The sequence below is a fragment of the Adiantum capillus-veneris genome, chromosome 1, assembly GCF_014529385.1.
Source record: "Adiantum capillus-veneris isolate H3 chromosome 1, ASM1452938v2, whole genome shotgun sequence".
Lineage (NCBI taxonomy): Eukaryota > Viridiplantae > Streptophyta > Polypodiopsida > Polypodiales > Pteridaceae > Adiantum > Adiantum capillus-veneris.
The window spans coordinates 100,147,523-100,170,904 of NC_140931.1; the positions used below are offsets into that span (position 1 = coordinate 100,147,523).

The window sequence follows — 23,382 nt, forward strand, 5'->3', positions numbered from 1 at the left end:
GGGTGAGGGGGAGGGACTAGGGCGAGGGGGAGAGGGGAAAGGAACTAGGGCGAGGGCGAGGGGGTGAGGAGGAGGGACTAGGGCGAGGCGAGGGGGAAAGGGGGTAGGAGGCGAGGGAGTAGGACTAGGGCTAGGGGTAGTGCGGGGGGCGAGGGGAAGGGTAGGGCGAGGGCGAGGGGGAGGGTAGGGCGAGGGGTAGGGGGTGAGGTGGAGGGACTAGGGGCGAGGGTGAGGGACTAGGGCGAGTGGGTAGGTGAGGGGGCAAGGGCGAGTGGGTAGGTGGCGAGGGGGATAGACAAGCGATCATCATGCTTGTCCCTGTGGAAAGCGTGTCCCTGTGGAAAGCGACAATTTCATTTGCTGAACAACAGAATGCAGGAACCGGCACCAAGGGAGGATTCTGTATGAGCCAGCACCAATGGAGGGCCTTCCGCCAGGAGCCTACAGCAACAGGGGAGAACATTAGTGCCAGCTCTCTATTGTTTTGGTGACTCTCATGTAGATGATGGGAACAACAATGTTCGATGCTCTTGATGATCTCTTTGCCACAACTGTGAACCCGAAGGATGTGGGCATTTTGATTGTGGGTAAGGTCGAGGGGGTAAGGGTAGATAGGTACAAGTAAGGAGCAGACCGCTATCATGAGCAAGACAGCTATCAAGATCTTGGAGTTCATCTTGCAGGACGGGCTCTGAGAAAGGAGTTTGCTAGACACAGAGGAGAGCTTTCTTCTGGTCGAAGAAGAAAGAGACACCAAAGGGGTTGATCTTTGAGGGGGACTGAACTCCTGTAGAGGAGATTTTTTCCTGCTTCTTTGCTTCTTCAAAGGCTCAGGTGGCTCATTAAGTTTTGTAACTATGGAAACATTTGAAAAGGGTGCACCTTCAGGCAAACAGTGAATAGAGACTCCATAACAAGGCATAGACTTGGTAGCATCCAACCATTCCAACAGATCCTCATCCGACCTGTCAGGTGGAGTAGGCTGTTCATGTTCAGGGTTGGTTTCCATTGACAAAGAAACTTGCTGCACCACTGGATCCATACCTCCTCATCCGACCTGTCAGGTGGAGTAGGCTGTTCATGTTCAGGGTGTACCTTCAGGCAAACAGTGATTAGAGACTCCATAACAAGGCATAGACTTGGTAGCATCCAACCATTTCAACAGATCCTCATCCGACCTGTCAGGTGGAGTAGGCTGTTCATGTTCAGGGTTGGTTTCCATTGACAAAGAAACTTGCTGCACCACTGGATCCATACCTCCTTCTAAGAGAATCGGTTGCATTGGGGAGCCAGAAGTCTGTATCCACATTGCATTGTTTCCCCAATCGTGGAGTGCTTTAGTGTGTCGCAGCCATGGTCTTCCAATAAGCAAGGGAAATCCGCCCTCAACTAGGGAAGACGAACCACCACAAAATCCAAGTTAAAAGTAAAGTTTTGTACATGCAGAGGCACATTGTCCACGATGCCCACTGGGTATATTGTTCGTTGATCAACCAATGTAACTGTGAAGGGAGCAGGGCAAGTAGGCTGTAGACCTAGAGCTAACATAGTGAACTCGGGCATCAGGTTGATGCCAAATCCACCATCCACTATCACTCTTGAGAATTGCCGACCTAAAACAGACACTGTTAGGCGAGGGCTTCTATAATTAGTGAGTGGAGCAGTGGGATTTATCATATAGGACTCTGATGGTCACACTGGGAAGTGCCCGCCACTAGGACCTGCTCCAGGATAAAGTGACTGAATAACAACAAGGGTGTCACTTCTAAAATTTGCATCTAGCCGCAACATGTCATAAAGGGACACTTGTTGGAAAGTGTTCTTCAAGACTGTCTTTGCTGTAAGCTTCTCTTTTTCTACCTGTTGTTCCTTTGGTATCTTGATCTTCTGTAGATCGGAAATTGCTTCTAAGAAAGCTTCATCAATATCGGAGAGCAAAGATTTGGATTCATTCATGGCACTGGGGGATTGCTTGTTAACAGCTGCAGGCAGGGTATTCACTGGTGTGAGAATGTGTGGGGGAGTTGAACTTGATGGTATGCTAAGACCAAGAGCGGCTCTCTAGGCCCGGGTGAGGACGCCCGATGGCTCCTCTGCCAATTGCGGCGGCTTATTTTGAGGGGTAACCACGTGGGTAGAAGGGGGCGGCTGAGAAACAGTGCTAACTGCTATCAAATTGAGCTTGGGAAAGGCAAACTCATTCTGGCTTTGACTTGGGTTTGAAGCCGTGGATGCACGAATTTTATGGCAATCCTTATTGTAGTGATCCTTCGTTTCGGGGCAATGACGGCAGGGAGGGGACCCTTCTGGCAGGGGGCATTTACTTTGATAATGTCCATATTCCTCGCATCTGTAGCACAAAATGGGCCGATTCAAAGGGCGAGTCGAGGTGCGAGGTGGTCCTTGCTCCTGGTGCATTGAGTTGGAGGTGGAGGCATAGAAGCTTTGAGGAGATGAGGGAGCATGGGTATTATAAAAGCTCTGAGAGGAAAAAGTGCTCTGCATACCTTGCATAGGAGGGGCTGTCAGCAAAGGTGGCATATGGTGTGGATGGCCACAGGTAGAAACCATGTTGGATGCAGGTGCTGGCACTTGCTGAAGAGAAGGACCAAGACTTTGCTGTATTTGTCGCAATCCCTTGAGGTAGTAACAATCCTTATCCTCATGTCCAGATTTTTCACAGAAGTGGCAGTAAACCCGAAGGGGGCATTCCTGTGGAGGGTGCCCTGGAGAGCAGCATGAGCTACACCAAACCGTAGCCTTAGTCTCTTGTTGACACTTGAGCTCTTCTAGCTCGCGCTTAATCTGTTCCAATGCCTCGTGATGTGGAGGCTTCTCTTGTCTAAGAGAGAAGGACCTCTCCTCTTGAAGATCTCGCTGTAACTTTAGGGCTTCCAGTTCCGTGCGTAAAGAAGTTAAAGGATCAGAAGGACTTTCCAAAAACACAGAGGGGGTCTCTATGTGAGGGGGGTTGGTGAACAACTTCCTAGCCCCCTCTATCCTCGTAGCAGCTGCGATGAACTCCTCCAAAGTGGCGTCGTGTCGGAGACTCTCTCGTAGTTTTTGTTGAAAACTTTTGGGAAGCGCCTTCTCTACCCACTTCTTAACCATAAATTCACCTGGTTGCTGGGGAAGCTTGGCAACCAGAGACTTGGTTTTGGTCATAAGTTCTGCAAAAGTCTCCTTTGGCTGGAGCACCATGTTGGCTAACTCATCCAACACCTTCTCGTGGTAGTCACCGAGCTTGAAAGCTGCACGAAACTGTTGCCTTAAGGCTGTCCAGGTTGCAAAATGGTTCTCTGTAAACTGGTTGTACCATTTGTCAGCTAAGCCATCCATGGTGGATGGAAAGAGTACCAAATAAGCATCTTTCCTGTTAAGACCACAACCCCTACAGAGAGATACAAACCTCCTTGCATGGTCGTCAGCATCTTCTGAAGAGAGTCCTTTGATTGTAGGGAACTTGATGTTTACCTTAGCCAAAACGCTAGCCAACGCTCCATGGCCCCTTGCTGAGCCTGAGCCTGTTGCTCAGTAGCCTGCTGTAGCAGAACTGGAGAGAGCTTTACTGGAGAAGGTGTTTTGGAAGATGTGGAACTGGATGAAGGAATGGGTGATGTATGTGAAGGTATAGGTGATGAGGTTGATGGACTTCTAACAGGTTCCAAGGGTCGTCTTTTGTTGTAGTACTTCAGAGGACTCAGGAGTGCGCTTTGAGGCTCGACTGACCGCCTTGTATGGGTCATGCAGGGACCACCAAACCAAGCAAGCTTTGGGCAAGAAAACCTTGAACTGGTTGAAGACTAATCTACGCTCTACTAGACCAGGCAAGTGACTAGACCAGGCTGGACCAGGACGAGGAGGAGGAGGACTAGACCAGGGACGAGGAGGACTAGACTAGGGTCGAGGAGGTCTAGACCAGGGACGAGGGTAGGTTGGACCAATCCGAGAGGTGACTAGGGCTAGAGAGGACTAGACCAGTTGGACCAGGCGAGAGGAGAACAGTGCAAGGCAAGGTCGGCGAAGCTAGAGAGACCCAACTAGCTTCAAGATTTGCACCTCACAGAGTGAGATTTCAGTTGAGGTCCCACCGTGATCACCAAAATGAGAGCACCTGTAGCGCGGATAATGTGTCGTGCTCTCTATAGTGGGTGGTCCTCAGTGCAACGTGCGTGACAATCTCACTCAAACAGACTGAAAAGAAAGGAAACAATAGACATCAACAGAGCTCACAAGGAGACAACAGCAGACCAGAACATATGGCTCGACTATCTCAAAGAACAGGTACAGACTCTGGCGTGGCAGCACACTCAGCTCCAGCCCAGGACTCACAGGTACAATGGGGGTGTCGAGGCTCAGATGTGTAGGGATGGTGAAGACGTGCTCTGTGTATAGACTCACTGCTCTCGACGACGATGCTGAACCAAAGTTGAAGAAGATGATAACGATCACCAACCGCTACTACTCATATGTACCACCATGAAGAGCCACCAACGGCTCATAAATGTCAGCCATGTGGTGACCTGGCCACGAGGTCCACTAGACCACCGTCGGTACCCTGCCACGTGTCACTCCCTAGGCCAGAGGGTCCAGAGGGTCCGTCCAGTGTGAACCAGCCTAGACCAACTATACTAACTGTGTCCTGTGAAAGTGACACTGTAGCAGGCTACAATTTGACAACATTCTGGTGTCGTATTCTCTTCTCTCTATCCCTTAGTCTCAGCACCTTCATTCACAGTGTTCACTACTTTGTTTGTGTCCATTGCACTCTCTCACTAAAGGAACGGAAGGCTCTCCTTTCCGTAAGAAAAAGGAACCTTGAGCACAGTTCGGAGCACTCATCTTGAGCAAAGTTCAACATTCACTTCCGTTGCACCTTACATCGGTATCATAGCTTTGAGAGTGTTCTCTATCACTCAAGGAAAGAACCACAAGAACCACATAAATTTTTTTGCTTGTTGCGGTCGCACGTAACCCAAGTCTTCTTGGGCGTGTCGATTCCTAATCGTGTTTTTGAAGAGTGACAGGAAACCCAAGAAAGAAGGGCTTGTCCAGCCTCCCCTTGTCTCTCTTTTCACTCATTGAGAGCGGACCATGCACTTAGCGGCCGGCCAATCGACGTGAGATGGGAAAAAGCAGAACTCGGATGATGAGAAGATCCTTTTCTAACACATAGTGCAAGCGAAAGAAGAACCTCAAGAACCTCAAGAACTCGACCCCTAAGAACCCAAGAACCCAAGATCCACAAGAACCCAAGTTCCTCGTGAACTTAAAAACCACAGATCACAGTGTATGGTCATCACCCGAAGCGGAATGGATACTTCACATGGAGGTGATGGACATGAAAGTAGTGAAGAAGAATTTCCTCACCATGGAGGTTTTCCCGACCCTCCCCCTGTGCCATCTACGCAAGGGATTGCACCAATTCTTATGGAGGCTTTGGTGAAATCAATGATGGATATGATGGCACAACAAGAAGCGACTCGTATTGCCTTGAAACGCGAGCGCCATGCACGAAAAGAAAGAAAAGCACAAAGAAATAAGGCAGCCGAAGAAAGACGAGCAACTTTGGAGGCTGATCCTGAGGTTCAGAGAGACCTACGCACGCAAGAATTGGTTCGACCGATGACAGGTTCTCACCTCGAAGTCCGAGCCAGCCAAAGATGTTGGTAGTTCATCAAGTGTCGCAAGCCGAGATTTAGACTCCAACAACCCAGTCACAGAGAAGATCCAGTTCAGTAAGTATGATGGTAAGATGGATGCTACGGTTATTCATTCTTGGTTGCATCAATTTAATGCTTATTTTGCGACAACTAAGAAGACAGGAAATAGCAAGGTTTTGACGGGATCTATGTGCCTTGCCGATGATGCCATCAATTGGTACCACGCATGGCAAGAGGCAGTTAACCGCTCACCTAGAGGAAGCCGATGAATTCATGCCTCTTTCCTTCAATTTAGGCGTGGTTTATGCCACCTCAGTATCTCGCACGATTGAAGGACGATTGGCGCGATCTCAAGCAAAATGGTATGCTAGTTATGTCTTTCTCTAATCGTGTTTTGTAGCTCGGCACTCAATTACGCAAATCGGATGCGGAGCACAAGGAGGCATTCCTTTATGGATTAGACGAGTATATCAAGTACGATGTCGAGGTGCTCGATCCAATTGATCTCAACAAGGTGGTAGCGATTGCTCTCGCACAGGATATGAAGCATAACAAGGGATAGCCTAAGGAAAACAAGACTTTGACAAGTACCTCTCCGACTTCTCAGAACCCTCAGAACGGTAAGAATGGTAAGAAGGGCAACTCTTCTAACCAATCTTCCAATAGTCTCTCAAAAAAGAACTCTCAAAATGAACCTAAGGGTAAGGCTAACACAATTGCTAAACCTAAGCTCACTTCAGATGAAAAGGTAGCACAAGGAATTTTAGGAGGATACATCATGTCGGAAGAGCAAAGCACTTATTCTAAGGAAGGTCGTTGTTTTCATTGTCACATTAAGGGTCACATAAAAAGAACATGGCCTAAGCTTGACTCTAATGAATCTAAAGAATCCACAGAACCCACTTCCTCTGTCAATGCAATAAATGAGAACACGAGTGTGCCCCAAGTTGCTCATAACCCTCCCATTGATGAGTCTCTTATTAAATGTTATGGTCATATGACGGGGAGTGTTTTGTCATATTGTTTGATCTAGGTAGTATGATGTGATCAGTCCCTCTCTTGTTGAGAGAGCCCGCCTAGAGGTTAGTCAGAAATCTCCTCTCGAGGTCTTTGGCTTCGCTCCCGGTATGGACTCTCTCATCACGAAAGAGTGCCTTGATGTGTTGTTTACAATTTAACAAGCTGCTTTCCCTAGAAAATCTTTAGTCTCTTCTCTTTCAAGATGTAATATGCTTTTGGGCATTCGATGGTTTCGTGAGCATGATCCTCTCATTGATTGGGCAGAAAATACTTTCACTTTCAATGCCAAAAGTGACTCTCTCCTTGTCATTCGTGGAGAGCAAGTTGTTTATTCTTCATCTCTCATTTCTAATGTGCAAGGATTTAGGATTCAAGAGACTCTCTCAGTCTCTTTTTCTCCAAAACATGACACACAGGATTTGCATGATGATAAGCATGATGAATTGAATGATAATGATCCGCATGATGATTTGAATGGCAATGACAAGCATGATGATTTGCGTTGTTGGGGTAAAGCCCCATGTGGCCGATTAGGCCAGGTGCTCGTCCACTATACTTATTCATTATGTACATAATAGAATAAGGGGGCTCACATGTAGAGTGTGAGTTTCAGCCCCTGCAAACACAAGCTTCTCCTCTCTTCTCTGTCGCTGCACACACACACACACACACTCTCGCTCGCGCACTTCAACTAGTATCAGAGCTCAGGGATTGGTAGCACCATTGGAGCTCAGCGGGGAAGCAAGCAGAGAAGCAGCAAAAACTGCAGCACGTTTTTGCAGATTTGTTTTGGCCTATCAAAACGTCTTTATTCAAGCTGATTCTAGCTATTTCTGATCGGCTTTTTGTCCTCTTCAACTTTGCAGAACAAAGTTTTCTCAAAATCTTCACCAATTTTTAGATACGTCACTCAGACTGCCTGCACGTCTAGGGTACACAGGTGCAGATTTTCACAGATTTGTTTTGACCTGTATAAAGAGCCCATTTCAGGTCCATTCTCGCGCAGCCCAACCGTTTTCGCGTGGTCTACAACTTTGCAGAAGAAAGTTTCTGCAAATTCCGAGTGGTTTGGAAGATATCAGCTGACAGGCTGTAGGGTATTCGAAAAGTTGACGATTATGTATGCATATTGTGGTGGTTTGCTACATTCAGAGAGCTCGGATTGAGTTTTTAACATTCTCTTGTTTTACGCATTGATGTTTTATGCGCACACATTGAGAACACTTCGTGGATGTATGTATTCTTGTGGACTCTCAGGTTCGAGAGTGGCTTCATCACAGGTTATGTGCATTGACTTATGCGATTAAGCAGATTTCGGAAAGTGTGGTGCATAGATTTGCAGAGAGTTTTGCAAGTATTTTTGGCATGATTGTGAGCTGAATTTTTAGCTCATTTGGATGCTCTTTGATACACATTTGGTACATGCTTGATGCTAGTTTATATTGCCATGTGGATGCACATGATGTGCGCTTTTTGGCGGATGGTATTCTTCGCCATGCAATGGCATATGTGGGTCGATTTTCAGCTATTTTGAGCATCAATTTGTGTCATATTTTGGTTGGTTTGCATTCAAGTTTATGCTAGTATATGCTTCGCTTGTAGAGTGCGGTTGATGCACTTTGTGTTTTAAATTACATGATTGTTTTCCAAGTTTAAGGAGTTGAGACTTTGGGGCAGCTCATGTATGTTTGAGTGCGGATTTTGCGCATGATTTGCTCATGGTTTTGAGCATGTTTATGGCATGTATGGTTATTATGGTTAGATAGCCAAATACTGTCGAAACTCTGTCGGATTTTTCTTGCGAGTTTATTTGTTTATGCGCATGGTTTACAATCGTGTTTTGATTGCATTTGGCACTCAGTGGTTGCTTTGCCATAGTGTTTTGGCATCGCATTGTGAGAGTGTTTGCTCACCGGATTTTGTCATTTGACATACATGTGGTAATCTCTTCAGGAGGGAGATTGTTGATGATAGTTTCATAGATTACCACATAGTGCTCTTGGATTAGAGCGGGTGTTATGGCATCATTTGAGCGGTTTTGCTCACTTCTTTCGTTACATTGATCGCCATATTTGTTGACACTTCTCTTAGACAGCTTATGTTGTATTTTGACAGTACTTGGTGTATGAGTTAGCCAGGCTTTGGCTATTGTCAGTTGATCGATTTGGCATGTACATCATTGTCAGGGTTTGTGCTTTTCCATACAAAGTTTGATGGTTCAAACTTTGAGCATTGGAAAGCAGGTATGCATGATGCATTGACTCAGTTGAGCCAAGTGTTGCCACTACAGAGCATGGATGCTAGGCCAGAGTCTATGACTGACGATGAGTGGGAGGACTTGGATGAGCTTGCACGTTCGACGATCATGGTACACCTTGGTGAGTCTGTCTATCGCATTGGGTTGGATGCATGTACAACTAGAGAGTTATGACAAAGATTGTGCAATGCTTTTGGCACAAATGAGTCTAGAGAGATGCCTACAGTCAAAGGACGATCTTGTAGACATAGAGATGTTGTGTGTTGACATTGTGGTCATACAGGGCATGTACGTAGGCGTTGTTTTCAGCGGATGAGACAGCGTAGGAGACAACACAGGAGGGATGCTATCACTTTGGATGATGTTGGAGCAGATGTAGCGTATGTGGCTACACATGACGGAGATGTCGCATTTGCTTCCATGTTTACTCTTGACTTTCTTATGTCGATTTTTGACGACACATTACCTTCGCATTGGATACTAGATGTGAGTGCTATGTTTCACGTCACGCCGAGTCGTGAGTGGTTTAGCACATATGCTAGTGGTATGCTTGGACATGTGTGTCTAGCTGATGGTTCAGTGCATGACATAGTTGGTGCAGGAGATGTCGGACTATCGTTGCCGAGTGGTGCATCATATGTGTTGCGCGATGTACGCCATGTGCCAGGTTTGACACAGAGCTTGATCTCTGTGAGTCACTTACGAGACAGTGGATGCCAGGTAGTGCTGGATGAGCACAATTTCCGATTGCATCGTGGACAACTAGTCATAGCTAGAGGTGCTAGTGTTGGCACGATTCATGCGATGCGAGTACGTCATGTGCGAGACGGCACAGTTTTTGTGAGTACGCAGCCATGCAGAGAGACGAGGCATGTCTCCTTTGCGGATAGGTTGCATGATGCTCGAGTTTGTGAGCATGTTGAGCCAGTTGTGCAGCAGGGCATGTCATTCGTGGATACGATGACGGATATGGATAGCTTGAGTGCTGAGGATTCATTCAGTCATTCATGGATATGCTTAGGCCAGAGGTTGATGTATGTGAGTTAGAGCTAGGCATTGCTCTTACCACACAGGGTTCAGGACATACAAATGCTCTTGGTGCGCATGTGACATGCGATGGACACGAGGATGGATTCCAGGGATCGGAGTTCGGGTGTCAGGGTGATTTCCATGAGTAGAGTTCTGAGCCAGATTTGACTGAGATGGTCAGATTGACAGATATTGCTAGGATTGCATCAGCATTCGGTAGTCTCATGTACGAGATACTCATCTCGAGACCCGACATTGCATTTGCAGTAGGTGCATTTGCAGTGGGAGCAGTTAGTCGTGTAGTGACTGACGTTGGCCTTGAGCATAGGGGTACTTTGCAGCGTATGGTGAGATACCTGCAGGATGTGTGCGGCTTTGGTGAGGAGTATGGTGTCGATCGCTCTATACTTCCTCTACAATTAGAGCTGGATGCACACAGATTCAGTGAGCCAGTGGGCGTTGGATGAAATCATACTTGTGATGGCCTTGTACAAGTTTTGTACGGTTTTCTTTTCTCTCTCACGGCCACATTGGCCTTTACGTGGGAGGTTGTTGGGATAAAGCCCCATGTGGCCGGTTAGGCCAGGTGCCCGCCCACTATACTTATTCATTATGTACATAATCGAATAAGGGGGCTTACATGTAGAGTGTGAGTTTCAGCCCCTGCAAACACAAGGTCTCCTCTTCTCCTCTCTTCTCTGTCGCTACACACACACACACACACACACACACACACACACACACACGCTCTCGCTCGCGCACTTCATGCATGATGATCACGATGTGATTTCTCACAAGGATGATGATTTGTATGATCAAGACCGGATTGTTCGCAAGGATGATGGTTTAGTTGATGCTTTTTCTAGCGAAGCTAACCTCGTTGCAGATTTGATCAATCACGAAGAATTGATCTTGACTTTCGAGTCGAGGTCTACACCCCCCGAAGGCAGATTCAATCAAACACGACGAGCCGATCTTGGCTCTTGAGCCTAGGTCCAAAGAACCCTTACAGAAAGTACTATGTGTTCGGATGATTCGTCAGCACGCATTGTTCGAGTGTTTCATTCGTGATCGTTTTCTGTATTTTGGTCAGCGTCTTTATGTGATTCCTTTTTCTAGGCATGACATATTGTACATTGAGTACGTTTCACTCATGGATGAGCACGGATGTATGCGGATTATTCATGAAAAGCTGAAAAGTATGCTTTCAAGGAAGTCACATTCCATGTCTCTTCCTTGGCACGACACAGTTGTAGACAGAGCACAAGAAAGTATGTGGAGCACCAAGCATGGGCATTTGTGTTGTGAATTGCCACAGTTGATTGATTTAGATCAGCAAGACAAGATTCAATCTCATTGTTTGCGTGTGTGTGGTGAACGGTTTGGCACTCCGTCTATTTGTTCATCTACATTGCATGCACAGTCTTTGAGGAAGATGAGATTTTTTCCAGTCACTTTACATGAAATAGGTATGTTCATTTTTTGTATTGGAAGTGGTTTCAGGAATTTTCAGCCTTGGAGATTCTTGAAGAAGATGGACCTACGTCCATAGACAAAGTTGAAGCATTGAAGGAGCTACAGAAGACTGTGTGTCGCTTTCGACGTGGCCCAAAGAAGCAAGCGTTGCAGACCTTTATTAAGTTCAAGTATCGCACGATCCACACATAAGAGTGGGCCGGCGAAGAGTCCTTTTCAGGATTTCGGATGTTATTGGCGATCTCCCTCGACGCCATATAGTTCGGTACCAATACCTCACTTTGAAAAGGAGGGGATGTCACGTGACACATCCAAACCTATGTGTCCGTGGACAACCATCGGTTCAGTCAAGTCAGTTTAGAATAGGAAGTGATCTGACACTTTTGTGAGTCTGTTCGCAGACCATGCATGTCTCGATATTTTAGAGTAGGTGCATATCCTCCGGTTGCACACAGCATGACCATCAGCATTACCATCAGAATCCATCAGAATCCATCAAGGGAATTTTCCAGTGCATTAAACCTATTTTCCGTATTTTTGACATTTTTCACTTATTTATGAAGAGACTTTTGTTGGGAACTAGATAGGGCAATTTTGCTAAGATAATATAAAAGCAAACCAGAGTTAGCACTTTCTTGCAGAAGAGGCAGCAGGAGCGCTTGCTCACAGACAACTTCTCAGCAGGACCCCAAGTTTCTCTAGCGTTTTTGCATCATAGCAGAAGAGCTAGCGTTTTTAGACAAGAACCCATATCAGCGAGCGTTTTTGCAATCTGCATCAGCTTGGCGACAACAAAGGACAGATTAACACTAGCGTTAGTGGTTTGCACCGGCAGATCCCCAGCGTGTTTGCAGCAGGATCCATTTTCAGCCCTAGCGTTTTTGGTTTGCAGATCAACCTCAACGTTTTTGCAGATCTTCGCGACGGAATCAGCCCTAGACTCAGCGTTTTTAGTTTTCAGCAGTTTCCGCAGTAGAACCCCCAAACCTCGCAGATCTCACCTTCCCGCAGTAGATCTTCGCTGCATGGTCAGATCTCGCGAAGTTTACAGTTTCAGCCCGGAAAACGCAGATTTCAGCATCTGCGTTTTCAGCACGTCGTCGTCGGTACCGTCGTCGTTGACATCGTCACCGACACAGAGTCGGAATTCAACAGATAAAGATTTGTAGATTTCAACCATTAGCGTTTACAGATTTCAGCCCGTCTCGTCGTCGTCCTCATCGTTGGCAAGTCCAAGCATTGTAGAGATTTGTGCAATCATAAGTAGAACGCTCTCGCCATAAAGAGTGGGGCCTTCAGAGGAGGGTTTGACAACATTCTGGTGTCGTATTCTCTTCTCTCTATCTCTCAGTCTCAGCACCTTCATTCACAGTGTTCATCACTTTGTTTGTGTCCATTGCACTCTCTTACTAAAGGAACGGAAGGCTCTCCTTTCCGTAAGGAAAAGGAACCTTGAGCACAGTTCGGAGCACTCATCTTGAGCAAAGTTCAACATTCATTCCACTGCACCTTACATCGAGGGTGTTTGAAGAGAGTACTGGAAAGGGGGCAGCCTGTCCATGGTGAAGCCATGCATCTGAAACCATGATGTCATCTGTGCATACCAGCAAGAAGTCTCCCCCCTGAAGAGCTATCTGTCTGGAAGACTCAAGGGCCAGTCTAGCATATTTGTCTCTAGTAGTATCCCACAAGCTGTGCACAAAGCAGACTGATCTGGTAAGTGCCTCAATCTCCATAGGAGAGACAACTAGCTCTGCTTGAATGATAGCATGGGTACGGAGGCCTTGGCTCTGATCAGTCGAGAGATCATAGACACGAAGGGCCTCTCCATACGTCTCGAATTATCTTGGCCTACAGAAGGTCCCCATATCTGCACCGCATACAACATAGTTGAGGCTACTAAAGTATCAAAGAGCCATAACTTTGTCCGAGGTTCCTGGAATTGAACCTGCGAACACATTCTCTCCAAGCCTCCCAAGGCCGCATAAGCTCTAGTCAGCAGTCTAGTATTTGCTGCTCTCCCCAAAGAAAACCTCGGCCCAGTGAAGACAACCCCAAGGTAAGTGTATGCGTCTATATACTCTACAATCTCCTGACCATATGTGAAAGTCGGTGCTGATCTCCTGATCCATTGTGGTGTGGTGTTAAACACCATATAATCCACTATCCTTTGCAAAACTGTGTAATGCATCCAATTGTCGCTGCATACCCTCTGGTGAGTCAAAGATCAACACAATATCATCTGCATATAACAACAATGGGATCCACGTCCCTGCCAGCTAGGCACCTCTATCAGCCTCTGTCAATGTAATCGGACACCTCATCAACATACACACCAAATAGAGTAGGAGACAATGGGAAACCCTGTTTCACCCCAATGGTGGAGTGAACTAAATTAGATATCCCCTCCGGGGTGTGTACATGTCCCATCACTGATCTGTATAGAGCCATAATCCCCCAAATCAACACTATGGGTACCCCCATCTCCTGCAGTTTGCGCATCAATGGAGCTCTCGGTACCATGTCAAATGCTTTGTAGAAATCCACAAAGCTACAATAAACCCGTCTCCCATGTGACCTGCCCTCCTCAATGATGGCTCTGAGTGTCAGAATATGATCAAGAGTGGAGAAACCCCTCCTAAAACCAGCCTGGCTCTTTGCTCGTACGCCCTCACCCTCTGCCCAATTACTCAAGTGCTGCTCAAGAATGGATGCATACAACCGTGCCAATGTGTGCCCAACCATAATAGTGCAGTAATTCCCAGGCTCTGTAGGATCACCTGCCTTGAAGATAGGCTGTGTGAATGTGCCAGCTAATGCAAAAGGTGCCCAGTACAATGTGTAGAGCAATGAGAGAAGGGGGGGGGGGAGAAGATATGGTAGAGATCCATCCTCATTTGCACTCTGGACGTCGAGAAAGTATGGCTCGAATCCTTTGCTGTAGAGCAATGAGAGAAGGGGGGTGGGGGGGGGGGGGAGAAGATACGGTAGAGATCCATTCTCATTTGCACTCTGGATGTCAAGAAAGTATGGCTCGATATTGTGTAGCTTCTCTCCTCAATCGCGGTCGTCTAGATCTCCCTAGCTGCTCGGTCTACGAGAATGCCAGTAGTGGTAATATGAGTGCAGGCAGAGCTCTGCAATGGTGGCTGCTCCTCTCGTTGCTCCTCTGGGTGTCCAATATCTAGTGTAAAGAAATCTGTAATTTGTCTCTGGGACTGTCTCTCTCCAACTCTCCTCAGTAAAGTCCAGCTTGTAGTAGTTGTATTTTTTGTTTCAGTTCTTTTTTATTCCGGACATGGTATCAGATTCACTATGTTGTAGCAGCTTGGTCTTATAGGTCATTTTGGCCTTTTGAAAACGTTAATATATCATTTCATTTCATTCATTTCTCTCTCTCTCTCTCTCTCTCTCTCAGTTCCAGCTATCTGCTTAGTTTTGGCCTTTTGAAGACGTTTAATCTCTCTCTCTCTCTTTGGCTCTAGATGACATAAGCGGCATATCCTGCTATCTGTTGGTATCCCCCTGAATTTGCCAGTCTCAATCTCGAGCTGATGTGAGGATGTGCGTATCTGGCCAATGGCAGAACGCAAACCATGAGAAAGATGTGTGTCCATATAGCTAGGTCGAATCACAAACCCATCCCCTGTGAGGTGGAGACGATGCTCTCTATAGAAGATGCTCTCTCTCTCTCTCTCTCTCTATATATATATATATATATATATATATATATATATATATATATATATATATATATATATATATATATATATATATATATAGAGAGAGAGAGAGAGAGAGAGAGAGAGAGAGAGAGAGTATATATATATAGATAGATAGATAGATAGATAGAGAGAGAGAGAGAGAGAGAGAGAGAGAGAGAGAGAGAGAGAGAGAGAGAGAGAGAGAGAGAGAGAGAGAGAGAGAGAGAGAGAGATTAACGTCTTCAAAAGGCCAAAATGACCTATGAGACCAAAAAGTTACAACACGGTGAATCTGATGCAATGTGAGTATCAAAAATAAAAAAGGTACTGAAAAGTATGTATATAGATAGATAGATAGATAGATAGATAGATAGATAGATAGCGAGAGAGAGAGAGAGAGAGAGAGAGAGAGAGAGAGAGAGAGAGAGAGAGAGAGAGAGAGAGAGAGAGAGAGAGAGAGAGAGAGATTAACGTCTTCAAAAGGCCAAAATGACCTATGAGACCAAAAAGTTACAACACGGTGAATCTGATACAATGTGTGAGTAGGCAAAAATACAAAAGGTACTGAAAAAGGGGTACTATGGAATCCTAAAGTGTTAGATGTAAACTAAGCAGCTAGCTGGAACTGTGTAGGATATGAGTAGGTACTAGGGGGTCGAAAGTAGTGACTCAAGGCTAATACAACACAATGTGTGTGTGTGTGTGTGTGGGGATATAATGGGTAAGAGCTGATACAAAGGCTGATACAAGATGAGCAGGATGTACAATCCTCAAAAGAGCTAAATCACATGAGATCCATCATCGGTCGTTGGCGGATCTCATCAATCTCCTCCATGGTAAGTAGTTTGACTGAGCATCGTGCATGTCGGGCCAAAGTGATCCAAATCCTTTGATGCAGCCTTCGTCGATGCTGTGTAGTCCTTTGTGGTCGTGGGCGTCTAGATCTCCCTAGCTCGGTTGCTCGATCAATAAGCCTGCCTCTGGTGTGAGGAGAATGTGAGCTCTGTTGTGCTAGTCTCTCCTCTCATCAAGCTCTCTCTGTGTCTGCGTAGCTCGAGCAAAAACAGTCCCAGACATCTCTGGTCCTCATACCTCATGACTCTAGAGAGTGGCCAAAGCCTGGCTCCATGTGACATAGGGGACATGTCTTGGCCTGTGTTGGTACTTCCCTGTATCCACTAGTCTCGGCGTATATGTCCAATAGCACATCGTATCCCTTGAGATAAGTGGGTGTTCATGTATGTGGGCCTCGTCACAAAACCATCCTTAGTAAGCTGGGAGAAGATGCTCGCTATGGAAAGCCATTGTCGTGCCCAACTCCTGTGCCGCCTGTATCCAAGTCCTCCGGGTATCTAGGCGAGTCAGGTCCTGGCGGATGTGCTTGGTGATCTCGGACTGTGTAAGAGTCAAAGAGGGTGCATCCAATGAGTAGTGGAAGGGGGACAATCTGTCCATGCTGAACCCATCTACTTGAAACCATGATGTCATCTCCCCATACCAGCATGCTGTATCTCCCTACATAGCTATTTGTCGAGAGGACTCAAGTGCTAGGCGGGCATATCTATCTCTGGGGAGGTCCCACAAGCAGTGTAAGGAGATTGATTTGGTAAGCACCCTAAACACTAGTGGGGGGGGCAGCTAGCTCTGTTCGAATAATGTCATGTGGTATTGAAGCCTTGGCTCTAATAAGCCGTGAGATCATAGAGACCAGAGGCTTCTCCATGTCACCCCTTTGATCAGTGCGACCCGACCTCCCATGAGGGTCCAATGAAGGCCCCCATATATGAACTCCATAGAGCAATGTGGAAGCCACCAGAGTGTCAAAAATCCAGGGCTTCGTCCGAGGCTCCTAAAATTGAATCTGTGAACACATCCTCTCCAATCCACCCAGTGCTGCATATGCTCTGGTCAGTGACCAGTCTAGTCTCTGTTGCTCTCTTGAATGAAAATGCTGGTCGACTAAAGACCATCCCAAGGTAGGTGTAAGCATCTATATACTCCACTGTCTCATGGCCGTATGTGAATGCGGGTGCCGATCTCCTGGTCGAGTGTGGTGTGGTGTTAAACACCATAACCTTGGTTTTACCAAGGTTGACAGACAAACCATTGTCATGGGCAAACCTATGCAAAGCATCCAAGTGACATTGCATCCGACTCTGGAGAGTCAGAGATCAGCACAATATCATTAGCATATAACAACAATGGAATTCATGTCCCTGCAAGCTGTGCACCTTTATCACCCTCTCTCTCAATATAGTCAGAAACCTTGTCCACATACATACCAAATAGAGAAGGAGAGAGCGGGCAGCTCTGCTTCACCCCAATAATAGAGTGAACTAATGTAGATAACCCCTCTGGTGTGCGTACACGCCCCGCTAGTGATTTGTAAAATGCCATGATCCCCCAAATCAGCTCTGTGGGTACTCCCATCTCCTGTAGTCTGTGCATCTCTGTGGACAGCTATAGATCTGCTAAAGAGAACGGTAGATCTATGTATGTAGATAGTAGATCTAATATAGAGAGTCAAAGAGATGGTGGTAAAGATAGAGAGAGAGGGGGAGAGAAAAGGGTCCCAACCAACCCCCTTGCGGGCCCCTCACCTTGTTACTAGAGTAGTATTTGCTTTCAGTGCATAAACCAAATGTACAGAAGATGGTATATCTCAATGCATGGACTGATTGGACTCTTAGGAGATCACTACCGAGGCAATTCTTTGGAAAGAAGCACCTTCTTGTTTGATGTGAAGATGTCCGTATCTGACCAATGGCACATTGTAACCCATGAGATAGTGCATTGGGCTCAAAGACTGGCATCCCTTCCAGTATTTCTTTATTATTGCTTCACAGTGGTACAATCCCCGAGGGTCCAACTCTCCGCTACTTTGCGTCCAGATACCCTCAGAAGACTGGCCCCGGGGGCTCTTATAAACAGTACAAGGGATGCCCAAAAGCAGAGCCCCAAAAGCTCTCCTCCAAAAGCACTGGTTCAAAAACATCCGACCCCAGAAGCCTTGGGCAAAATTTGCATGCTATACAACACTGCCAGTTAGTGCAAATTACAAAACTGTACTTTCTTGCCACATCAGCAGTGAGTGCAATTTTCAGAATTTGCAGATCAGACTTTAGGGTTTTTGTCCTCTAGGGTTTAGGCCCCTCGGCCGGTGTATACGCCATGGATTTAGATAGAGAATCTTACAAGGAATAGAACGATGAGACGAATCAGATAAACAAGATTTTGGACAAGAATCTACCGATAAAGCAAAGGAGACTAACAGAGAAGCCAAAAAAGATCAAGTTGATCACGACAAGGATCAAGATGAGCATCAGGATGAAGATGATGAATTTGAGACCCAACATAGAACACCTGCATACGAGGGAACTCGTTGCAGGTGTTCTATGTACGAGGGAACTTGTACGGAGAACCGTGGTTTTGACTTGGCTATTGCACATTTCAAGCAGTAGCAAGCAAAAGTCCAAGCTTATACAAATCGACTTCTTAGTTTTACGAAGGATCCTTGTTATGCAAAGTGCATACAAAATACATTGCTAACAGAAGTTTACAAAAGGTTGCAGAATGTCAAACCCTAGTCTAAAGCGGGCAATGAAGGTCGGAGGAAAGTTGAAAGTTTTCAAGAATTCTCACACTCGCTTCTTAGTAGAGGACATTGAGAGGGAGGTAGAGCGCCAAGTGAGCAAGCTTATGAAGAGTTTGCGACATTCAACGACATGCAAGGGGCGTAAGTCTAAGTCCACGTTGGTTTTTGGCTATTTGGGCAAAAAATCTACTTTTCTCTATCTAGCAGAGAAGGGGTCAAGAAGAAAACACCATTGGCGGCCGCGGAAAAGAAGCATCGAAGAATTGACTCCTAGAGAACCAGAAGGCGTTGTAACAGTTCAAAAGAAGTGGATGATTGAGATGACAGATCCTCTACCTTTGGAAGAAAGCGGAGCCACATACTTCGACCAACCAAGTATGATGATTAAGAGCCACGGAAGGGCAAGAAAGAATTCAAGGATGGTGGTCAAATTGTCAAATTTGATACTTTGTCCGGATTTAAGGATACGAACAAAGCATTATTTTTCATCCAACATTTGACACTGCTTTTTTGGGATGCAGTTTATAGAGGCTTCCCAGGTTCGGAAGGTAGCATCCCACCTTAAGGGGAATGCATAGAGGTGGTGGTCAACTCTTTCTTGCATGGAAAGGCACCTTACCGTTGGGCGGGGTTTAAGAGATTGTTTTCATCTCATTGGTTGACACCATAGTATGAAGCGGAGATTTTGACTGCATGGAATCATGTGTAGATAAAGGAAGAAGATACTCTTTCTAGTTATTGTCAGAGATCTTGGGATATTTTCTATATGTAGCTTCCTTCCGGAAGGTCTCTCTTAAAGAATACATGGAGGGATATTGTTGCAGTCTACCGAAAGGACTTTAAAGATATTGCTTGAAACAAAAGTGTGTAATTTGCTATGAGTCTTTTGCCAAGAATCTAGTCTTTGAGCACACAGCACTCTCCTTGCATGGTTTGAGCCTCAACACCCGCATTGTACCTTGAGCACTTGGTCTAGAGCTCTGTGTGCTGCCGGTCAAATTCTGTAGTTGATACATTGAGAGTAGTCGATGCTTACACTGGGCTTGGAGTCTATCCTGTCTTGCTGTTTTGAGTACATTTATGTTCTATGTTTTATTCCGGTTATCCAGTTTGTGCTATGGAGCAAGGTTTCTTGCATACTGCACTGAGGAGCACCCACAATAGAGAGCATGGCATTGTTTTCGTGCGACACAGGAAGAAATCATTAGCTAAGTGAGCGACCTCTTAGAGAAAGGCTCGATTCAACGTAGTTCTTCCCCTTTTTGTCCACCAGTGCTACTCGTGTAGAAGAAAGACGGCTCTTGGAGGATGTGTGTTGATTAACGGTCTCATAATAAGATTACTATCAAGAATAGGTATGTGGCTGATTGCCCTTAGTGGTCTTTCAATTGAGACGTCAGACATGCCTTGCAGAGTTATGCAGGCCCGCTAGGTATGGTGAGCTGTCTGTTTGCTTTTGACAAGAGCTGGGAGGGAGTGGGTCGAAAACAAAGGATTACGGTCATGGGGCGACCAAACAATTTTCTTATGTGTAATCATGTAGTCTTGTTGAAGATTGCCCCAAAGCACCACAGGGATGAGAGTGTTTGGTCAAAGCAGAGATCAATCGTACCAGCCACAGGAGAATTGTAGCATTAGAAAGACAGCGGGGGTCAGAGCCAACATAGTCATATACATGGAAAGGTAGAGTCACTGAGCAGGCTCGGACATAGAGACAGGATCCTAGGTTCAACCTCTACTTAGACACACTATCAGCATCAAGTGTGACTCTCAAAGATGTGAAAGATTTTCAAGTATTAATTTTTGATTTGTGTTGTACAAGTTTTCAAGTTGAGAATGGTTGCCAGTTTATCACGTGACAAGGGAGAACCAGTGTAACCACAGCCTGCTGAAATGTTTTTCCAACGACTGCTTTCTATTTTTTAACCTGAGAAGTCGGTACTTTTTCCTTTATTGTCTGTAGGTACTAGGCTCTAACTAAAATGCACAAGGGGTTTTGCATTCGTTATGCTACAATTTCTGTTAACTTTTGTTAGTTGTTGCTTTTGCTGAAAGTATGTGACAGGTCATGGTAGCTTGCTGATTTCTTACTTATATCAATATTTGTTAGAACTTGAGTACGTTTAGGGAACCTCGATTGTTTTAGAAGGCAGTAGGAACAACCTCTAAGTTTATGAACATTAACCAGGAGTGCTTAGTTCTGGCTATCATTTTTCCAGGCACTAGCTGACAGCGTAAACCTTCCTTGTCGGATAACCCGTGGTTGTTTGCATTGTGGGAATGCTGATGGTTTCTCCTGCCTCGTCTTTTGTGAGGCTGAAAGGTGGTAATTCCTAAAGTATCCCAGTTGCAGTTTTCTAACTAGTGGTAATTACATTTATGACTTGAAGTTTTTCACAGGGAGCTACTCGTGGATCTAATCTGTAACCCTGGAGATTTGAGCAATCCATTCGTTTTTCTGAAGACCCAAAGTTTACCAACAATTACGTCACCCTTGCATCTACCAGAGTTGAATTTGGCTGGACAGAATGGACTGTGGTCATCAGGTTTCCCAAAGGAATTTGGAGCTGCTGATGGTTTTGGGTGTGAGCTTGATTGGCAGAGTCCGTCTGCTGTTGAACGAGGCAAGCCTTGATTGTTCAAGCCTTCTCCAGATGAAAGTTCTTTTAACATAATGTTTTGTGTTGAAAGGGTTTTAACTGCATGCACTGCTTTTTCTGTCAGCCTTTTCAAAGAACAAGCCTGACAGGTTTTGTCTTTGGAAGAACTCATCTAGCAATTTGTGTGCAGGAGGAAAGTTATATCAGCAAAATTGTGCAGTAGGTGGAAAAATGCCTTCTCAAGTTGTAGGGAAGATAGAAGGTGTTTATGGAGCACTCAACAGTGCATTTAGAGATCAAAATGCACACAAACATTTTCCTTCCGCAGTAATCAACATTGATTACATTTCACAAAATAGCACAATGCAAGATAAAAAATCTGGCCAAGCCCCATCTTTGCCTGATTCGTTTACAGAATTGGATATTTTGGATGAGAGGCAAAGAGAGTTGTCAGTGGAAAGTGGAGGAGCTATTATAAGAGCCAGGAATCTTGAACAGTCGTTGGCATTAGATGGTTTAGACATTGCCTGGGATGAACTTAAACTGAAGGAGCGCATTGGAGCAGGTGTCTTTTCACTCAGAACGCTTTCTCTTTATCACTTTTTGAGAATCATCATATAATTTCTTGAATGTGCAATATAACAGGGTCTTTTGGAACGGTGCATCGGGCTGATTGGAATGGTTCTGTAAGACAATTTTCCCCTTATCTCTTTTTCTTTTTACCTTGACAGTAGCAATGAACGTGAACATTTGGATTTTATGGTCAAAGATGATACTAAATGCCATCAGGATTTGCATTAACTTAGGCCTTATACATGTATATTGTACACAAATATGTCAACCGGAGGTGTGGGAAACGAAACGTGGAAGTGGAACGAAAACGGAAACGGAAACGCCAAAGTTTCTGAGAGTTGAAACGGGGAAACACCATGTCAGTAGGGGTGTGCTACTATCAATGTTTCAACAAGAAGAGATCTCTGTAATATGGTGGATAGTCCAATGAGGCATTCATCATTGTGAGAGCATCATAACAATAAGGAGTGAGTAGATTAGAGATAGTGTACTCAATACAATGAAATTATTTTGCTTGATTGATTAGGATAAGAGAGAGAGTACGAGTTTAGCATAGTTGCCTTATATAGGCTCAATGATGGAATGTGGAAATTAAGGCAAGAGGGATATGCACCACCGTTAGAAAGGGGCAAGTTGCATGTGGGCTACAATATGTAGCATGTGGTTGTAAAGTGTAACATGTGTGCATGGCATGAGAAGCACGTGTTAGAGATTCCTATGTAGGAGGTTGTATCCATGTACATGTAGCAGGAAAAGTATGTCGTGCTTTCTACTGTGGGTGCTCCTCAATGCAATATGCATGAAACCTCACTCCAATAGAATGAAAACACTATCAAGCAATGGAGCAAGCAATAAAACAATGGAACAACAAATTCAGAACTCAATGGAACTCAACTAACTCATGAAACTGATACAGACTCTGGTTGGCGGCACACTCAGCTCCAAGCCCAAGATTCACAGGTACAATGGGGGTGTCGAGGCTCCAACTGTGTGGGGAGAGCAAGGTGGAAAGGTACGGAGTGTACGGTACGTAATCAATACGTAAGGTACGTACTTTTGTATGGATCGGCCTTTAAGGTACGTGACCAGTACATAACATTTGTAACAACAAAAAGAATAGTGACTTTAGCCTTTTTCAGCCTATACATACTAGGAACTACATAGAGTCTAGACATAGATACTACTTCAAACATCCATTAGATACTGCTTCAATCTGGTTCCTAAAAACAATCTCAACGGCTGTGTAACGCACAACAACGTTTTCTTCATTAAGTAGCCATCCCGAATGGAATATCCCGCTACTACCTCCCCATTCTGTATTCGATTGAATACGTCTAAAATCTAGATACTAATGGCAAGATGTCCCTAAAAAACAAAAAAAACAAAAAAAAAAAAATTGTTGGGAGAAAGAAAAAAAAGAAAAAAGAAAAACGTACACTACCTATCCATACGTACAGAACCGTAC

General features: G+C 45.3%; 1 protein-coding gene across 5 annotated transcripts in view; it reads left to right on the forward strand.

Annotated features, from left to right (window-relative positions):
* Positions 1-23,382, forward strand: part of LOC147465256 (serine/threonine-protein kinase CTR1-like) — a 66,373-nt gene that overhangs the window by 7,816 nt on the left and 35,175 nt on the right. For all 5 annotated transcript variants that reach the window (XR_015189025.1, XM_086519153.1, XM_086519151.1 and 2 more), the window contains 4 exons: positions 20,964-21,067; positions 21,145-21,368; positions 21,535-21,909; positions 21,990-22,030. Coding sequence is in view for 4 of the 5 variants with exons in the window: in XM_086519153.1 (XP_086375279.1) it covers positions 20,964-21,067; positions 21,145-21,368; positions 21,535-21,909; positions 21,990-22,030 (744 nt within the window). In the remaining variant the exon portion in view is untranslated. The remainder of the gene's footprint in view (positions 1-20,963; positions 21,068-21,144; positions 21,369-21,534; positions 21,910-21,989; positions 22,031-23,382) is intronic.